The sequence below is a fragment of the Peromyscus leucopus genome, chromosome 17, assembly GCF_004664715.2.
Source record: "Peromyscus leucopus breed LL Stock chromosome 17, UCI_PerLeu_2.1, whole genome shotgun sequence".
NCBI classification, from domain to species: domain Eukaryota; kingdom Metazoa; phylum Chordata; class Mammalia; order Rodentia; family Cricetidae; genus Peromyscus; species Peromyscus leucopus.
This window is the reverse complement of record NC_051077.1, coordinates 9,658,665-9,677,524: the sequence shown is the minus strand read 5'-3', so window position 1 is coordinate 9,677,524 and position 18,860 is coordinate 9,658,665. Positions and strand designations below refer to the sequence as shown.

Here is an 18,860-nt window from a genome sequence, read left to right as displayed (position 1 = left end):
CATAATTGAACCTCTCCCCCAAATAAAATATCTTGGGATAGCTCTAACAAAGTAAGTGAAAGACTTATAATACAAACTTGGGACATTGGATAAATAAGTTGAAGAAGATATCAGAAGATGGAAAGATCTCCCATGCAAATGGTAGAATTAATATAGTGAAAATGGCCACCCTAAATGTAAACATGTACAACCACTGTGGAAATCAGTATGGCGGTTTCTCAGAAAATTAGGAATCGAACTACCTCAAGACCCAGCCATCCCACTCTTGGGCATATACCCAAGGAATGCTGATTCATACCATAAATATACATGCTCAGCTATGTTCATAGCAGCACTATTTGTAATAGCCAGAACCTGGAAACAACCTAGATGCCCATCAATGGAAGAATGGATGGAAAAAATGTGGTACATATACACAATGGAGTACTACTCAGCAGAAAAAAACAACGAAAGCATGAAATTTGCAGGCAAATGGATGGAACTAGAAAAAATCAACCTGCGTGAGGTAACCCAAACCCAGAAAGACAGTCATGGTATGTACTCACTCATAAGTGGATTCTAGATATAAAATAAAGAATAACCAGACCACAACCCATAGAACCATGGAGGCTATATATATAGCATGGAGGTCCCCAGGACAACTGTGGCTTATAATAAATTTTGGTTTTACTCAATTATTGAAAAAAAATAGCCAAATGAATGGAAACACATGAACTATGAACCAAAGGCTGAGGGGCCCCAGCTGGATCAGGCCCTCTGAATAGGTGAGACAGTTGATTGGCTTGATCAGTTTGGGAGGCAACTAGGCAGTGGGACCAAGTCCTGTGCTCATTGCATGAATTGGCTGTTTGAAACCTGGAGCTTATGCAGGGACACTTGGCTCAGTCTGGGAGGAAGGGACTGGACCTGTCTGGACTGAGTCTACCAGGTTGATCGCAGTCCTCGGGGAGGATTTGCCCTGGAGGAGGTGGGAATGGGGGGTAGACTGGGGTAAGGGGAGGGGTGGGAGGGGGAGAATAGGGGAACCCGTGGCTGATACGTAGAACTGAATGGTATTGTAAAATAAAATAAAAAAAAAAAAAAATAAAATAAAATAAAATGCAAAAAAAAAAAAGAAAAGAAAATGGCCACCCTATCAAAAACAACCTACCGATTCAATGCAATCCTCATCAAAATTACAACACATTTCTTCATAAAAATTGAAACAAAATCTTAAACCTTATGTGGAAATACAAAACAAAACAACAACAACAACAACAACAAACCTGAGATAACTCAAAATGGATCAAGGATAACACAAGATGGAATACTTGAATCTTAAAGAAGCAAATTTGAGGGATAGGCTTGAACTTGTGGGCACAGGAAAGGACTTTTTGAACAGGACTCTCTAATTAAGTTTTTTTTCATATATTTTGATCATATTTTCACTCTTCCAACTCCTCCCAGACCCTCCCTACCCACCCATCCTTATATTCTTTTTCCCTTTCAAAAACAAAAACAAAAAACAAGAAAACAAACCCACAAAAAGAAAAATGAAGACAAAGACACAAGAGACCAGTAAGATAAAAAAAAATCTCCAAACAAAGCAAAATAAAGCAAAAGTCCACAAAAATACCATGGAGGTTATTTTGTATTGGCCAACAAGATTTAACCCATTTCTGGCACTGGAGGTTTTACTTGGTGGCATAAGATGTCTAGTTGGGGCATTGCCTCTCCTATTATTCGGTGACTCCCCTTAGATTTCTCTTATGTATGCATATATTTGGGGGCTTCTGTAGCCTCAGGTGTCCATTTGGCTTTTTTGTTTCTCTTACATATGCATATATTTGGGAGTTTCTGTATGTAGCCTTTGGTCTTCATTTGGCTTTCCTGAAGGCTTTTACTCTTAGCTGTCCCGCCACATATTCCCTCCTTTACCCTGCTCTCCCACCCTCTCCATATGTGATTCTCCTATTCCAATTTCCCTTTATCTCTCCAGAAATGTCTTCTACTTCCCCTTCTGGGGAGACCTTCTCTTCCCCCCCGCCCCCATCTATTACTAGATACCTAATCTCTGTGCTTACTCAGACTGTAGTCCACATTTCAAAGGCTTGCAAGCTATCATCTCCATATAAAGGAAAACATATACTATTTCTCTTTTGAGATCTGGGTTACCTCACTCAGGATGATTCCACCCCTCCCAGGTCCCATCCATTTACCTGTGAATTTCATAATTACATACTTAATAGATCAATAATATTCCATTGTTTAAATGTACTATATTTTCATTATCCAATCATCAGTGGAATGATCTAGATTATTTCCAATTTTTTTGGCTATTATGAATAGAGCAGCAGTGAACATGGGTGAGCAAGTGTCTCTATGATAAGGTATATATGATCTGGATATATATATCCTTTGGATACATGCTCTGGATCTTGAGGTAGATCAATTCCCAGCTTCCTGAGAGCCTGATGGCTAAGGATGTTGAACAGTTTTAAAAGTATTTCTCAGCCATTGTGTTTCATCTTTATAGAAGTCTGTGGTTGGTTCTGTACCTCACTTTTAATTGGTTCTTTTCTTGTTCAGTGGTTTCTTTTTTTTTAAGTTCTTTATATATTCTAGATATTGTCTAGAGTTGTGTAGTTGGTAAAGTTCTTTTCTCATTCTGTAGTCTGATGCTTTGCCTGAATGATGGTGTCCTTTGCCATACTGAAGCCTTTCAGAGTCTGAGGTTTCATTTATTAACTGGTCTTCATGCCTATGCCATCAATGTCCTGTTCAGACAGTCCCTTCCTGTACCAGTGAGTTCAAGCCCATTCCCCAGCTTTTCTTCTGGTATCTGGGCCTTATGTTGAAGTCTTTGGCCCATTTGAAGTTGAATTTTGTAGAGGGTGATAGATATGGATCTATTTGCATTCTTCTACAAGCAACCATCCAGTTTGTCCAGCACCATTTGTTGATGATGCCGTCTTTTTTCCAGTCAAAAGTCAGAAGACCAACAATTAATAAATGACTAAAAATTGTCTGAACACCAGAGGGCACCATCATTTGAGCCAAGCAACGGATTGCAGAATGTGGAAAAATCTTTACCAATTATACACCTTACAGAACATCAAGCAAACAACCCATTAAAAATGAGTATAGGACTAAACAGAAAGTTCTCTAAAGATGAAACCCAAATGGCTCAGAAATGCTTTTAAAAATGTTCAACATCCTTCACCATCAAAGAATGCAAATTAAAACTACTTTGAGATTTAATCTTACCCCAGTCAGAATGGCCAAGATTAATACACAAATGACAGCACATGCTGGTATGAATGCAGGGAAAGGGGAACTCTCCATCATGGCTGGTGAGAGTGCAAACTGCTACAGTCACTATGGAAACCAGTGTGGAGATTCCTCAACAAGCTGAAAATCGACCAGCACAAGGTCCAGCTATACTCCTCTAGAAGATATACACTTGTGCTGGCTAGTTTTATGTCAACTTGATATAAGCTAGAGTCATCTGAAAAAAGGGAACCTCGATAGAAAAATGTCTCTGTAAGATCCAACTATAGAGTATTAGTGATTGAAATGGGGAGGGCCCAGTCCATTGTGCAGTTTCATCCCCGGGATGGTAGTACTGGGTTCTATAAGAAAGCAGGCTGAGGAAGCCATGATGAGCAAGCCAGTAATCAGCACTCCTCCATGGCCTCTGCATCAACTCCTGCCTCCAGGTTGCTGCCTTGCTTGAGTTTCTGTCCTGACTTCTTTCCGTGATGGACTATGGATGTGGAAGTATAACCCACTTCTTTCTTTCTTCCCCAACTTCCTTTTGATCACAGTATTTCATTATAGCCGTAGTAACCCAAACTAAGACTGGACTCTACATCTTACTACAGAGATACTTGCTCATTCATGTTCACTGCTGCTCTATTCATAATAGTCAGCAATTGGAAATAGTCTAGATATCCACCAACTGATGAGTAGATAATGAAAATGTGGTACATTTACACAACGATATTCAGCTTCTAAGAAAAATTAAATTTGCAGGTAGATGGGTGGAGCTAGAAAATGATCCTCCTGAGAGAGAAAACATAGACCGGAAAAGACAAATAGTACATGTTTTCTCTTATATGTAGACATTAGCTTTTAAGCTTTAGATATGTGTGTTTCAATTAGAATAATCACAAGCTTATGTAGCTAGTGAGGGACTAAGGGGGAGGAGGTGACCTTCCAAGGAATGGAAAATAGGATATAGTATTATAAAGAGATAAATGAGAAACCAGGAGGTTTACATGTAGAGGGGAATGGGAGGACAGGGTAAAGAAAGGACTATGGGAAGGATGCCTCACACTAAAGGCCTTTTGGAAAGTCATATGTAATCTACTACTGTAGATGTTTCCATAAATACATATATGAAAGTAATTTAAATGGAGTCACCATCTACTGGGGGAGAAATGCCCACCTACATATCTTATGCCATCAAGTAAAAGCCCCAATGCCAAGAATGGGTTACATCTTATTGAGTTGTTGGACAAAGGAGTCCCAGGGAGTCTCTCAAACATCACAGGCTGTTATCAAGTCTATTGGCTGATTTCCACAACCTGTTGAAGACACAACTTACATGTGTTATTAAACATTGAGAATTCAAGCTGGTGCCTAACTAAAGGCATCACCTCTACAGCACATCACTAGAGGAGAATCATCAGTCATCAGTATCTCCCAGCTACAAATCCTTTAACCTACAACAGTGATCTGCCTGCAAGATAATGTGGTGCAATATTGGCATAAATATGGGAGTAACCAACCTCTTTTTGACTAGATTTAAGGCTCCTGTACAGCATGGAACCTATATTTGACACTGCTAAAGGGGCCAAGAACCTGAGACTAGATAGGTCTTGAGAACCTGAGACTAGATAGGTCTTAAGACCTACGGGAAAACCTACTATTTTGCTGAAGGAGCATAGCAATAAAATGACTCCTAATGAAATATTGCTATGCCCACAGATCAACGCCTTGCTCACCCCTCATCAGAGAATCAACAGAGACTCACAACTGAACAATGTACAGAGAGTGAGAGACTTTGGAGGACTCGGTCCTAAACAGGATGTCTTCATCAAATCCCTCCCCTCAAGGCTCAGGGATCTACGTGGAAGAGGAGGTGGAAAGATTGTAGGAGCCGAAGGTGACGAATGACTCCAAGGAAACAGTGTCTTCCAAACACAACAGGGCTGACACACATGTGAACTCACAGAGACTGTGAAATCATGCATAAGTCCTGCCCAAGTTCAAACCAGATAAAAGTGGACTCAAAGTCTTACCCCTAACCAAGAAGCTATTAACAATACCTGCTGAGAGAAGGAAATCAGTTTTCTCCAGTGGTGTCACTGGTATATCAACCACACTCCAGGGCTGGCCCCAGGCTCAGGACTAGCTCACCAGCACAAAATGAACACCATGTTTTTTGTGTGCTTTTTGTTTTATTTATTTATTTTCCTTGTTATTCTTTTTTTTTTTTTTGCTTGTTTATTTTGATTTTTGGGTTTTTTTTTGGAGTTTTTTTGTTTGAAAGATAAAAAGAGAGCATGAAGTTGTTTGTGGAGGAAAGTCAGGAGGCTGAGAGAAGTCGGGGGAGGAGAAAAATATGATTAAAATATATTGTGTGATAAAATTATGTTTTATGCATCGAGTGGAGACCTTGGAACACGTGGCCCTAAATGGGATGTTTCCATCAAGTCCCTCCCCTCCGGGCTCAGAGAACTGAGGAAGAGGAGGCAGAGAGGCTGTAAAAGCCAGAGGGGATGGGGGACATCGAGGAATCAAGGCCTTGGAGACACACCAGGGCTGGTGCCCGTAGGAGCTCACAGACTGTGGCAGTGTGCACAATCCTGCACAGGTCTGCATCAAACGGGGTCCGGGAGCAGAGAGGAGGGGTGGATACACGCCCCCATCCCTAACCCAGAAACTACATCCATTGATAGCCATTTGCAAATGAAAAATTAATTTTGGGGCCTGGGGATTTAGTTCAGTGGTAGAGGCGCAGGCCCTGGGTTCGGTCCTCAGCTCCAGAAAAAAAAAAAAAAAAAAATAGAAAATTAATTTTCTCCGAGGGAGTCTCACTGGGGATACACACCACTTTTCAGGAAAGGCCCCTGTGCCCAAGCAGTAGATAGCCAACACAAAACAAACCAAAGCATTTTGAGGTTTTGTTTCATAATGTTGTGAGGGCATTTTTTTTTTTAACCTTACAGGTCCTTTGCATACATATCACGGCTTCTGGTTTGGGTTTTGATGGGATTCCTGTGTGTGCAAACTTGTGTGTGTGAGAGAGAGTCTATATGTGTTTCTTGTGCTGTTTCTTTTCTTTTCTTTTTTCTTGTTTGGTTATTTTGTCCGATTCAGATTTGTTTTTTATTTTACTATTATCCCCTTGTCGCCTGTTTGTTTTCCGAGGAGAGACAGAAAGGGTGTGGATCTGGGTGGGAGGAAAGGTGGAGAGGAACTGGGTGGAGAAACTGTAATCAGAATATATTGTACGAAAAAAATCTATCTTCACTCAAAGAAAACATGTTTTTCATTTTAAAAAATTGAGGGGAAAAAAAACAAACAATAGATACTCAGCATGTTACAATTTAATGTGAACTCTATGTGGCCCTGCTTTTCTTGTTTGGGTCGTGGAAGGAGAAAACAGACAAATAAAAGTGACCATCTCCTGTCAGTCTTCCAGTACTTGTTGCTGATAGGCATCAGGAGATGGGTGATTCGTGGAGCAATCGTCCCAGACCACCTAGGTGGGCAAGGGAAGACCTTGCTGGACCGTGGTTCACAGTGAACTGTAGGAAGGGATCTGAACTTTGATCGAAATACTAGACTCTGGACCACTTAAGGGTAGTCTTTTCATTCTAGAATCTAGCAAACTGTTCTATCAACCATAACCACATATATGTTTTCTTAATGCTTAGAGTCCCATGTTAGTCACAGGTCATTTCTTTCTTGTGGCGCTGCAGATTGAACCCAAGGCCTTGTCCATGCTAGGAAAGTGCTCTGCCATTGAGGCACATCTCTACCCCTCGTATAACATTCCAGACGCATGCTACGTACCTTCTGATAAGGACAGAAATGAACAGAATTTAGCAGGCTGACTGAAATAAGCCGCCATTCAGGGGAAAGGAAACTGGTGTGTCTCTATTAGCTTTTGTTCAGTAAGAGCTGGCTGAACAAAGGAAACCCCGCATTTCCTGAGAGTGAAGCAGGCTTCCAAGTTGAAGTATGCAGATGACTGGGTTCCCTTCCCTCCTCAACACACCGAAATGATTTGATCTAATCATTTCCTTGAATTTGGATGGGGAACATGGCTGAAGACTATCGAACTATGGCCCCTGGCACCTGTAGTTTCCCCAAAATCTGAGGCAGGAGGATGGCTTGAGCCGACCAGTCTGAGACCAGCCTGGGCAACATAATAAGACCCCACCTAGCAGCAACGTCTGGAAAGATGAGGTCAGCGTTCTGGGATGGCTTTGCTTCTCCGGGATAATATTCCTTTTAAAACTCTTTACTCGGTACTGATTCTATGATTATATTTTCTGGCTTATGAAGATGAGCGGTTAAACACAGACTTGTGTAATGGTCTGTATTTAGAGACGAACAGAGATGGAATTATAGAAGGACCCAGTCTACCTGTACATCATAACATGCATTATGATTATAATCGTAATATGCCTCTAATTTGTGTGTGTGGTGGTGGGGGGCAGCTACCTGATTTTTTTTTTCACCATGTTCCCAAATCCCTGAATAGTTGTGAGTAGTAAATACGTGGTGTGAGAATCATTTTAAGAAAATAAGAAGTCGGGCATGTTTTCAAGGCGTTTAAAATACTTGTATAGGGCCTGGGTTTTAGCTCAGTGGTAGAGTGCTTGTCCAGCATGTGTGAAGCCCTGGGTTTGAACCTTTGGAGCTAAGAAGCAACTCACAAAAGTTTACAGTAGACTGTAAAAGCACCAGTTGAGGAGGTGGAGAGAAGTGGGTGTGGGTATTCTCAACGACCAAGAACATCACCTCCCCTTAAAGCCACGTTTTTCCAGAAACCAGCTAAGTAAACGCTTCGTAGCCGCCAACAAAGGAAAATTAATTACTCTAACGTCCACAGGACATTATCAAAGAATAAAAGGAAAAGCAACATGATTTTACAAGCAAAGCTTCTGCGTATATGTAGGAATAACGTTTGGTAGGAGGAAATCCCAACCCCAAAGCTGCACTTATGAACCAGCTTTCTCTATCCCGATGGCAGGGTGGAGCTTCCTCGCGAAGCTGTGCTCTCCCAACACCGACTCACTTTCCAAAGGTGCCGGTCAAGTTCACGCGTGGAAGCCCGGCCCAGTCAGTCAGCATAAGGCTTGTTACTGACCGGCCATTGCTGATTGTTAGTATCCCAGGAAGATTTCTTTGGGGGAAGTTACAAACTTAGGTCGCAACGCTGAGTTTCCAAAAGTCCCAACCTGAACTCCACTTCTGAGCCTATGTGAGTCCCGTCAGTCGGCCACGCCCGCTCCAGGTGCCCGCCTGGCTCCTGGGCTACCTGCGCTCCGGGGTCCTTACCTCTGGTCGGATCTGGCTGGCACGGTGGAGACAAGTGGGGAGCCTCAGCGGCCACGGGGAGGCTGGGCGAGCATCCCGCGTCCCGCAGTTGCACGACCGCGTCCGGCACTCTGGCACCCTCCTGGGCAGCCTGGGACCACGCCCCGAGGCGGGCTCTCAGAGGGCGGGGGTCAAGCGCAAGAAGTCCGCCCTACTCACCCCCGCTCCCCCACTTCTGGGCAGAGCATCTTCCTTTCCTGCCTGTCCCTAGCTTGCCCTCCAGCCACCGGGCAGGAAACTTGCAGGAAACCCTGGGGCCAGAGGCCCTGTGAGGAGGTGTGGTCGCCGCCCGCGCAGGGTCACCCAGCACATACTTTACGCTCATAGCCCGCCTCCCACTGCCGAGACCCGGGGCTTTAAGGGCAAGCCAGCAGCCTTCCTACACTTCACAACCATTCACCTCTTCCCCAGGGTCGTTTTCTTGTGGGGGTGTGGGGGAGGTCCACAAGAAAAACCACTAAAGTGGCATGGGTGACCTGTAAATTTGCTTCCCCAAACATCACCAGCGTTTCAAAAGAACACACGTCAGGTAAAGTGCATTTCCCCTTTCTTCCTCTGGAGACAAACTTGGTTAATTAAATTAAAAACAAACATTTTTTTTTTAAAAGTCTATTCTGCAAATGTTATCTTTCTAAAAGAATCGGAGGTTAAGTTTCCCATGGTTGAATAGCTGTGCTCGTCACCCAGTGACGTGCAGTGAGCTCTCTTTTACATAAAACGAACCATGTCACAGACAAAATCAATGTCTGGTAATACAAAGAAGAGCACAGCCTCTAGAGGGCCATTACCCCGCGAGAGGTATTAGGAAATTCTGGAGGAGGGAAGCATGTTAGGACGGAATTGCATGCATTCACGGTGCATGTGTCAAACCCACGTGACTTAATAAGAGTTGGATGTGGTGCACAGCAATCCCAGCAACTGGGGAAACTGAGGCAGGAGGATTTAAAGTATCAGGTCACCCTGGGCTACATAAATGAGACCCTGCCTCTGAAAGTGGGTGGTGGGAATGGCAAGATCAGTGGTAAAGATCTTGCATAATGTGAGTAGGAGGTGGGGGGGGGGGGCGACGATTTGTTATAAATGTCACCTAAATTTCTTCAAATATGCCATTTGCTGAAAGAGATCTTAAAAGACAGCACACTTAGATGTCATCAGAGTTCAAGTTTTTTTTTTTTAAATTTATTTTATTATTTATGCAGTATTCTGTATGTGTCCCCTGCATGACAGAAGAGGGCACCAGATCTCATTACAGGTGGTTGTGAGCCACCATGTGGTTGCTGGGAATTAAACTCAGGACCTCTGGAAGAGCAGCCCCCGCTCTTAACCTCTAAGCCATCTCTCCAGCCCCAAGTTCAAGTTTGTCTAAGAACTAATTAGCCAAGTGTCCAAGGAAGCTGTAGGGCTGTCATCCGTTTTCATTGCCATCAAAATTCTCTCCTCCAATATTCATTCATCAACTGAAGCTAGGGTTCCTTTCAAATGCATGTCATATAGCCTCTGGTACCACTGGTTGTGAGAACAAAAAAATGAAACTCAATGGAGGGCATGTGGGTAGCTCAGCAGGTAGTCTTGCTGCCAAGCCTGATGATCCGAGGTAGCCCTGGGTTGTTAATCCCACCTCTTCTCTGCTATAAAAGGTATATAATAGTTACTGTAAAGTTTTGTGGGGCTCGAGAGCAGTATAAACCGCACCTTGTTATGTATTAACCTTTACAAATATACTCTTTAAAAAAAATTCACTTTGGGTGTGACAAATCTTACATGCATTTTTAAAATGACAGCTTTTGCCACTTTTATATTAATTATAGTTCATGACAAACTGGCTGTCCTGGCTCGTTTTATGTCAACTTGACACAAGCTAGAGTCATCTGAAAGGGGACGTCAATTTTAAAAATGCCTCCATAAAGTCAGCTGTAGGGAAGACTATAGTGCATTTTCTTAATTAGTGATGAGGGAAGGCCCAGCCCATGGTGGGTGGTGCCATCCCTGGGTTGGTGGTCCTGGGTTCTATAAGAAAGCAGGCTGAGCAAGCCAATAAGCAGCCCCCATCCGTGGCCTCTGCACCAGCTCCTGCCCTGTTTAAGTTCCTGCCCTGACTTAGCTCAGTGATGGAATGTGCTGAAATAAACCCCCACCCCCACCCACCCCATGTCGCTTTAGGTCATGGTGTTTTATCACAGCAACAGAAACCCCAACTAAGACACTGTATTACTGTCTTTATTAGACAAATATAATACAATCTTTTCTGAAATAAAGGCAACATTAAAGGAAGGAAAGTCTTTTTGAAGGACAGTGGTATGATTTCAGTATCAAACTCAAACTGGCTTTTAACATGCACTGAATTCTGGCTGGGAATGCAGCTCATGAAAGCATTTAACCTAGCACATGCAAGGCTCAGGGTTCTAACTTCAGTTCACTGAACTCTCTTTCTGAGTCAGCAACTCTTCCAGTGACCTCTGCAACTGTAAAATTTATACACTTAATAACCATCTGTATACAAGCTGGGCAGTGGTGGTGCACACCTTTAATCCCAGCACTCAGGAAGTAGAGGTAGTCGGACCTCTGTGAGTTCGAGGCCAGTTTGGTCTACAGAGCAAGTTCCGGGACAGCTAGGGTTGTTACACAGAGAAACCCTGTCTTGAAAAACCAACCAACCAACCAACCAACCAACCAACCAACCAACCGAAAATCATCTGTATACAAATGTTTTTTATTCTAATAAGCAATGGTCTAGAAATCATAACTCAATGATTTCACATCAGGGCACAAGGAAGAACATAAATGACCCAATTTTCACACTATAATAACAGCTTGTGAAAGCAAGATCTTACATGTGTGCAACCTGACTTTTCAGGAGTGCCTCCGACATTCTAAGACATGTGGCTCATGTCTTAGAATTCGAGTAACAGGGCAGATCTCAGACAGGTTGAGCTGGTTGAGAAGCCTCCTGGAAGGAGGGGACTGTTAAGCCGGAAGGCATTTAGTGAAGTTAACACTCAATTAGAAATGTACTGTGTACGTTCAATGAAGTAGGACGGTGATGATTCAAAGGAATTGCTACATAACTGTTACCCATATGGGTCAGGCTTAAGAGGATTGGCACTTTTCCTTAGGAGCCTGAGTATGAGTATTTATGAATGACTGATGAGTGTGTGCAAAGACTAGCAACTGCTGCTTCCTCCTCCTGGTGTTGAAGGCCCGGGACTTCACCTCCAGAGATGAGACTAGAGACTGGCTAACTCCTCCCGTTCTAGGAAACATGCTGAGGTTTGTGGTATGGCCCATACAGAGGATTGCTGTTCGGCAACAAAAAAAGAATATGCTATTGGCTTGTGTTTTCCATGGACTGACCTCAGGATGGTGATGTTGAGTAACAGGAACAAGGCAAAAAAACAAGTCAAACTTATGATCCCATTTATAGAAAATTCTATAAATGTAGACTCTTGAATAGTGACAGAGAGCAGATCAATGGTTGGTGAGAAAGCAGGGTGAGGAGGGGAAGGCTGGTCATGAGGCAGAGAATAGGGTGGTAGGAGAAAAATCTTTGGGGCAAGCACAATATGGTTTCACAGATGTATGTATGACTAGTTCAAAAGAATAAATTTCATAATTTAAACTGCAGCTTGTTGAATATCAATTATGTCTCATAAACTGTCAGAAAAAACTGGGAGAATGGTATACACCAAACAGACAATTCTTTGAGGAGTTATGCCAACAGGCACATCACGTGGAACCTGCAGTCTGGGGGCCACAAGTGCGTTAGGACAGCCATGAATTGTTCCTGTTACTCAACATTGTTATCCTGAGGTCAGTTCATGGAGATCTTGGGTCGGTGGCATGTTCTTTTTTGTTGCTGAGTAACGGTCCATTGCATGTGCCACACCACAGTTTGACCATTTACCTGTAAATTACAGATTAAAACCATAAACTTAATGAAAAAAAAAAAAAACCATGCTGAAGTTCTGGGCTGTGGTGGGAGTGGTTAGAGAGCTCCACCTAGTCCAGCGTCACTGTGCATGTCATCTGTGTATGTGTGTCCTTCCTCCCTTCATCCTCCACCCTAGCCAGGGTCCTGGAACACAAGCCACATAGGATGTGGCAACTGACCATATTTAAACTTAAAGAAGCTCAGTATTTTCTTGTGGCCTCAAAGCAAAAGTTAAAATAACAAGACAAAATATAATTAATTATATGAGGCAGACAGTAACTTTTACAGACTTTAAAATAGAGCTATAGATACAGGAAAAAGGTTTTTCTAGGGCAGGTGGGATGGTGCAAGATATGGTCTGATTTAGGCTATTATGGGTGAGTCGAATTTAAGATGGTCTTATAATAAAAAACCCAGAGCCAGATATCAGGGTGAAAGGTGAAAGATCAGAGAAGCAGAACAGCCAACCACTAGTTCTTACCTCTATGATATCCTCAGCCTAAAGAGAGTTCCTATTTCCTCATTATCTGCCCTGCCATATCAATTCCTGGAATTAAAGGTGGGTGTGCTTCCCAAGCAAAGGCATGAGATCTCAAGTGCTGGGATTAAAGGTGTGTCCCGCCACTGCCTGACCTCTATGTCTAATCTAGTGGCTGGCTCTGTCCTCTGACCCTCAGGCAAGTTTATTAGGGTACACAATATATCACCACAGAAGTCAGTACGGAAAGAAAGTCTAGACAGACCAAGTCACATGCCAGAAACAGGGACTTCTTCATGCATGGTCCCACCTCCTCCACGTACTGACATTTTCTGTCACTTGGGACTGGGCTGTCTTTATCAGGCTCTGCTACAAAGCCCCCAGAACCCAGCAGCAAAACAGTGGGCTCCAGAGATTAACTAAGAGCACTGGCAACAGTCCATAGTATTTGGGGGGTCAATGACACCTCACTTGCCAACAGCTCCAAACAAGGAAACCCATTCTTGGCACTGGGATTTTCATCTGTTGCCCTGTGGTGTTTGCCACACACTTAAATCATAGAACATGGGGAAATCAAGCTGCAACTTAGAAGCTTCCTCCCTACTTCCAAAACACTGGATGGTTCTATGCGTGCTACCTGAGGAGAAAAGGAATCACAAGTCTTACCCAGCTGTGAACCCTGAGAACTGTGACAATTTTTGGCCTGGAAAGACATGTCCACTCTTACAATAGAGGCACAAACATCATGGGAGTAACCAACCACTTTCTGATTAACTTTAAGGTCTTCTGTACAAGTTGAAATCCATACCTGATACTGTTATTAGGGCTGAGAATCTATACTTTGACAAATCATAGACCTGGAGACAGCCTACTACTATTACTCTACTAAGTGGGCATAGTATTAAATTGCCTCCAAATGACTTATCATTATACCCATAGATTATTGCATCTCTCAAGCCTCGTCAGAGAAGCTTCTTTTTTAAGTAGATGACAATTAACAGAGACCTACAACTGGCCAAGGTGTAGAGAATAAGAGACTGGAATTCTCAGCCCTGAACGTGACATCTATATCATATCGTCTCTTCCCAAGACTGTGGGATCACAGCAGAAAGGGGCTGGATGATTTTAAGAGCCCAAGGCAGTGGATGACTATTAGGAATCTGGATATAGCAGGGCAGTTGCACACATGAATTCACATCAGTTGAGTCTTTATGCACAAGACCTGCATAAGCTTAAGCCATACCAAACCTCATCGGGGAGATGAGATTTGGGCATGAAGTCCCACCCCTGGCTAAGAAGCTGTTGACAATCTATAGTTGCTGGGAGGAGAGAGTCGGTTTTCTTTAAGGGCACAGTGCCTTATGGATTAATCGCTCTTTGGTACAGGCCACATATCCAGGAGTATATGGGGAGCAGAAACTGTACTTCATGGGTTTTAAAAAGAAAGGGCAAAAATATGAGTGGGCAGGGAAGGAGGGGAGGGGATAGATCTGGGAGTAGAAGTGTGTGATTAGGATCAAAATATATTGAATGAAATTCTCATCGAACTTATAAAAATAAGAAAAGAAACTACAAACAATTCAGAAGGGTCCTTAAACCAGGCGTGATGGTGCACACCTGCATTCTCTACCTTCAGGGAAAGCTGTTTTTACCACTGCTTTCCCGAGACCCCACCTTCTTCTCAGGGTTTCTTACGTAAAAAGTCCTTTTAACTAAACCGAATGAGAGTTTAAGGTAGTGATGCCTAGTTATCAACAAGCAGATAGATAGATAGATAGATAGATAGATAGATAGATAGATAGATAGATAGATAGATAGATATAGAGATAGATATAGAGATAGATATAGAGATAGATGTAGGTAATTTATTCAGTAAATATTTGTTAAATGCTTACTCTGTGCCAAACCTTGTTCCAGACTCTGGGGAATATATCCACGAACATGTCAGAAAAATCTGTCTCTATTAAGATTGCATTCTAGATCTATCTTAAAAGGATTGGCAACAAACTTACATAAATTCAACTATACCTATTGGCAAAAAGGGCAATACACACATTTCAACAGTGTGAGTATTATTAAAGTCCACAGTTGGCATGTACATCATCATATACTGTGTTTACTGTGTGTATAATAAATTCATACCTATATGTTATTCCCCAGGGACTCACAATAAGACCATAGAAGGAACTCTATCAGCAATTTAAGAGACTTTTCAAGGGTCATTTTGAGCATACTTTATTTTGACCTTAGGCAAAGTTTTTAAAACCTAGCCACCTAACAAGTTGTGACTCCACTGTACTAAAATGAAGATGCAGAGATTGTTGGGCAAAAGATAACCTTTTTAAATATTTGTGTGTGAAACTGATAACCAGATATTCTGGTCAGCTTAGTCTAGTAACCAGGAACATATGGTAACACATCTAGGGGAATGCACACAATTGGTCCACAGTGAGATCTGAATCAAGAGGTTTTTAAAAACTTATAAGTTATTTCCCATTTTTAAGATAACAAAATTATAAAACCTCAAAGACAACTCATAAGCAATGCTTAATAATTATAAAATAGAAAAATTCTCATACCGGCTTAGTGTGACTAAACATTTATCATTTTCATGTATTTTACAGATAATTGTAAAAAGAACACCAAGGTAAGAAAATTAGTTTAAAGTTTCACAATAATTTGACTCTATACAATAACACCAATCATCTAACCCTGGAAACAGTCTTTGATTATATAATGTAAATTATTTTTCTTTACAGTGACTAAACTATTCCATTTTAAATTTACAAAGAAATTCATTTTCCTAAGAGCAAAGTGAGAGAACAAAAATTATACAGTGAGGAGCACCAAAGCAGAACATTTTTGCACCTAGGGCTTGATTGGTTTGTATTTAAACACAGCCTGTACCTAAAGGACCACAACAACACATTTGGCAAGAAAAACAGTCAAAAAGATAAAACAAGGTCTGGAAACAGTTATTTTAAAAAATCATTTTTTATCAATGTGTCTTTTTCTAAGTATATTTATGTCACTTTGCTTCATCTTTCATTCACATTCTACAACTCAGATTGCTCCACTTTTTGTTAATCTGCAGTCACACTGAATGAACAAGTGTATTATGTGTTTGTTGTGATGAATCCAAACCATTAGAGTGAGATTCAGCAACCTCTGTAACCTAACAACCTTACAACCAGTCTAAGTGGTAGAACAGATTATCAATGACTTGTTGGTTTAAAGACCTTAGTCAGATAAGGGGTGTGTGTGTGTGTGTGTGTGTGTGTGTGTGTGTATGTGTAAGTCCACCAGAGCCATGTGACAGACTATGTGCAGCTGAGAGAGGTAAGACATTCTAATAAACTGGCACAATGGTCCAACCAATCCCTAGAAGATTGGGATAGCCAACACTGAAGTAACCATAAAGTAAACCTGAGATAAACAATGAGGTGCTTAGGGGAGATTTCACCACAACTGAAATAAGTGACAGACTTGAAAGACAACACTAAAGGAGGCTGCCTTGGCCACAGTATTCTCCCGATACTGGAGGACAGAGGTAACGGACAGCCACTTCCCAGGAAGGGATCAGAGGTGGGGTTCCCTGGTTTGCAGCTGAGGACACTGGCAATTTCTCCACAGGGCATCTGCAGTGGCCTCCACCTCATCCAGAGAGGATCCTCAAGCTCCTGTGAGCCTAGGCACCCCTCCCTGTAGCTCCAGGGCCCCTTCCACTTCCAGCTAAGCCTCTAAATGGGCTCCCTGAGTCTGAGGTAATGCCAACGTGCTATACATATGAAGTCAGGCAACCCACTTAAAAACTCCAGCCATCTACAGGGGACAAAGCCAGCTTTTCTATCAACATACTTTCCTCTCAGGTGCTTCTTCCATACAACTTACAGCATGTAGGGCAAGGGGAGATGGCTGGACGATGATGAGAACATTTCTAGTTGAGTGTTAGGACTCCCAACTGTGAGAGGAGAAAGGAGATCTGCCAACTTTTCTACTTCCTATTTCACATCCTTGGCTTCCAAGTAAAGAGCAATTAAGGTCCTATGCAGTTAATGCCCTTCCAGAACTATCCAACTCTCAGACTTGTAATCACAACTCTGAGTGTGTCTACATAGCTCTTTAATTCAGTGTCAAAATCCACGTTTCTTACACAAAATGATACTGCTGCAGTCTTTAAAAATGCCAGTCATGAAATTATCACTTAAAAATGAAAAAGAACCTAACTGAGGAGTAAATGCATAATAGTTTCTCACTCCCTCTTTCCCCTGTTATGTGGGTGGGAGGTCTGAAATCTGAGGCCTCTGCACTCTAGGCAAATGCTCTCCGAGTAAGCTAGACCCTAGTCCTCTCCTTTTTCAAGGGTGTTTTATCTGATCTGGTAGAGACACACCTACGTTTGCTTCCAAAGACCCCAAGGAAGAGCCTGGCACAGCACTCTACAGTTTGACCTTTTATTCCAGTGCTGGTGGTTCTTAAACCACAGTGTAGCTGTTACTTCCTTCATGAATGCCCAAGATGGGCACGTCAGATGCAGAGAAAAACATTTACAATTCGGTGAAGTTTAGTCATAGAAAAACGATTATCTGATTGACCCAAACATGCAAGTTCACTTCTTCCCCGAGGACCTAGATTCAAGGATCAAATTAAAATCCACCATGTTTCAAGTTAAATTCCAAGAGCTTATACAACTATAGCATGACTTTAAATGCATATGCACACTCGTTTTTTTCTCTATTTTCCTATACGTACACTCTACATACAGTTCTGAGGCCATAATTTTAGGGAAAGATTAAGAGTTTTATATTATACTGTGAAGTTCTAACAAACTCTTGGTTTATTTGTGTTCATTTGTCAGCTCAATGTCATATGACCTTGGCATAATGCCAAGTGTATTGACAAAAGGTACAAAATTCTTAGTTCTGTGTCATAAATAAATTTGGGTAAAACCGCAAGCCTTCCACGGAGTCATCTCGGCAAAGATGGCCCATCTTCTCTGCGAGAAGCAGCCTGGGAACAAAGAAGAAAAATCCCACAATGATCTGTTCATCCAGAAAGATATCACACACCATGGTGAGGAGGCAGGGGCTTACATACCTTTCTTTAGCCAGAAGGACAGACATCCCCACCAGTTTGGCAAACTCTTCCGATGTTAAGGATCCTCTTTCTGAAACCTTGTGACAGCAGTAAACAAACAAGAGAAACAAAGCACCAACAACCACGATTATTTTAGTACACTCGGAGGAACATGTAGTCAGTACACGAAGGGAATGTTTTACTGGGTTTTTTAACTAAAGTCCAAACAGTCACCATAACTAGATATTTTCTATTTTTAGATTTATCTTTATGTGCATGAGGGTTTTGCCTGCAGAGATGCACACCACATTTGTGCCTGGTGCCCACAGAGATCAAGAGGAGGTGGGGATCTCCTAGAACTGGAGTTACGGATGGTTGTGAATTCCATGAAGGTTCTGGGAACTGATCCCAGTTCCTCTACAAGAACAAGTGTTATCAGCCGCTGAGTCCAGTCCTGCAGACCTAAATCTTAACTGCTCAATTCTGCAAAAGTTGACGGGCTCAGAACAGGCAGAGCAGAGGCTACATACCAACATGTTGTAAGAAGGCACTGTATGAAAGTCTGGACAAAGCTAGTAGGTGTTCTGAAAAAGCAGCATAGCAAATCTGTGTGTTACACGCTTTGGTGAGGGGCCCATAGTTATAAGCCGGTACAGTAAAGGATAGACTTGAAAACCTGCTCCCAATGCTGAGTTTCAACAGGAAAGCAAACACCTCATTAAGATGTTAAACTTCAAAAACTACTACTATGGATGCTGATCGTCTATCACAAAGCATTAA

The 18,860-nt window shown here is 42.2% G+C and overlaps 2 protein-coding genes across 2 annotated transcripts in view; both read right to left on the bottom strand.

Moving 5' to 3' along the window:
* Nucleotides 1–9,121, bottom strand: part of Thsd1 (thrombospondin type 1 domain containing 1) — a 34,258-nt gene extending 25,137 nt beyond the window's left edge. The window contains 1 exon segment of the mRNA XM_028860944.2: nucleotides 8,560–9,121. The gene's annotated coding sequence lies outside the window, so the exon portion shown is untranslated.
* A 6,102-nt stretch (nucleotides 9,122–15,223) lies between these two features.
* Vps36 (vacuolar protein sorting 36 homolog) overlaps nucleotides 15,224–18,860 on the bottom strand; it is a 28,162-nt gene continuing 24,525 nt past the window's right edge. Inside the window, exons 13-14 of the mRNA XM_028860930.2 lie at nucleotides 18,102–18,178; nucleotides 15,224–18,014 (exon numbers count right to left, since the gene is read on the bottom strand). Of these exons, the coding sequence (XP_028716763.1) occupies nucleotides 17,921–18,014; nucleotides 18,102–18,178 (171 nt within the window). The 3' untranslated portion in view covers nucleotides 15,224–17,920. The remainder of the gene's footprint in view (nucleotides 18,015–18,101; nucleotides 18,179–18,860) is intronic.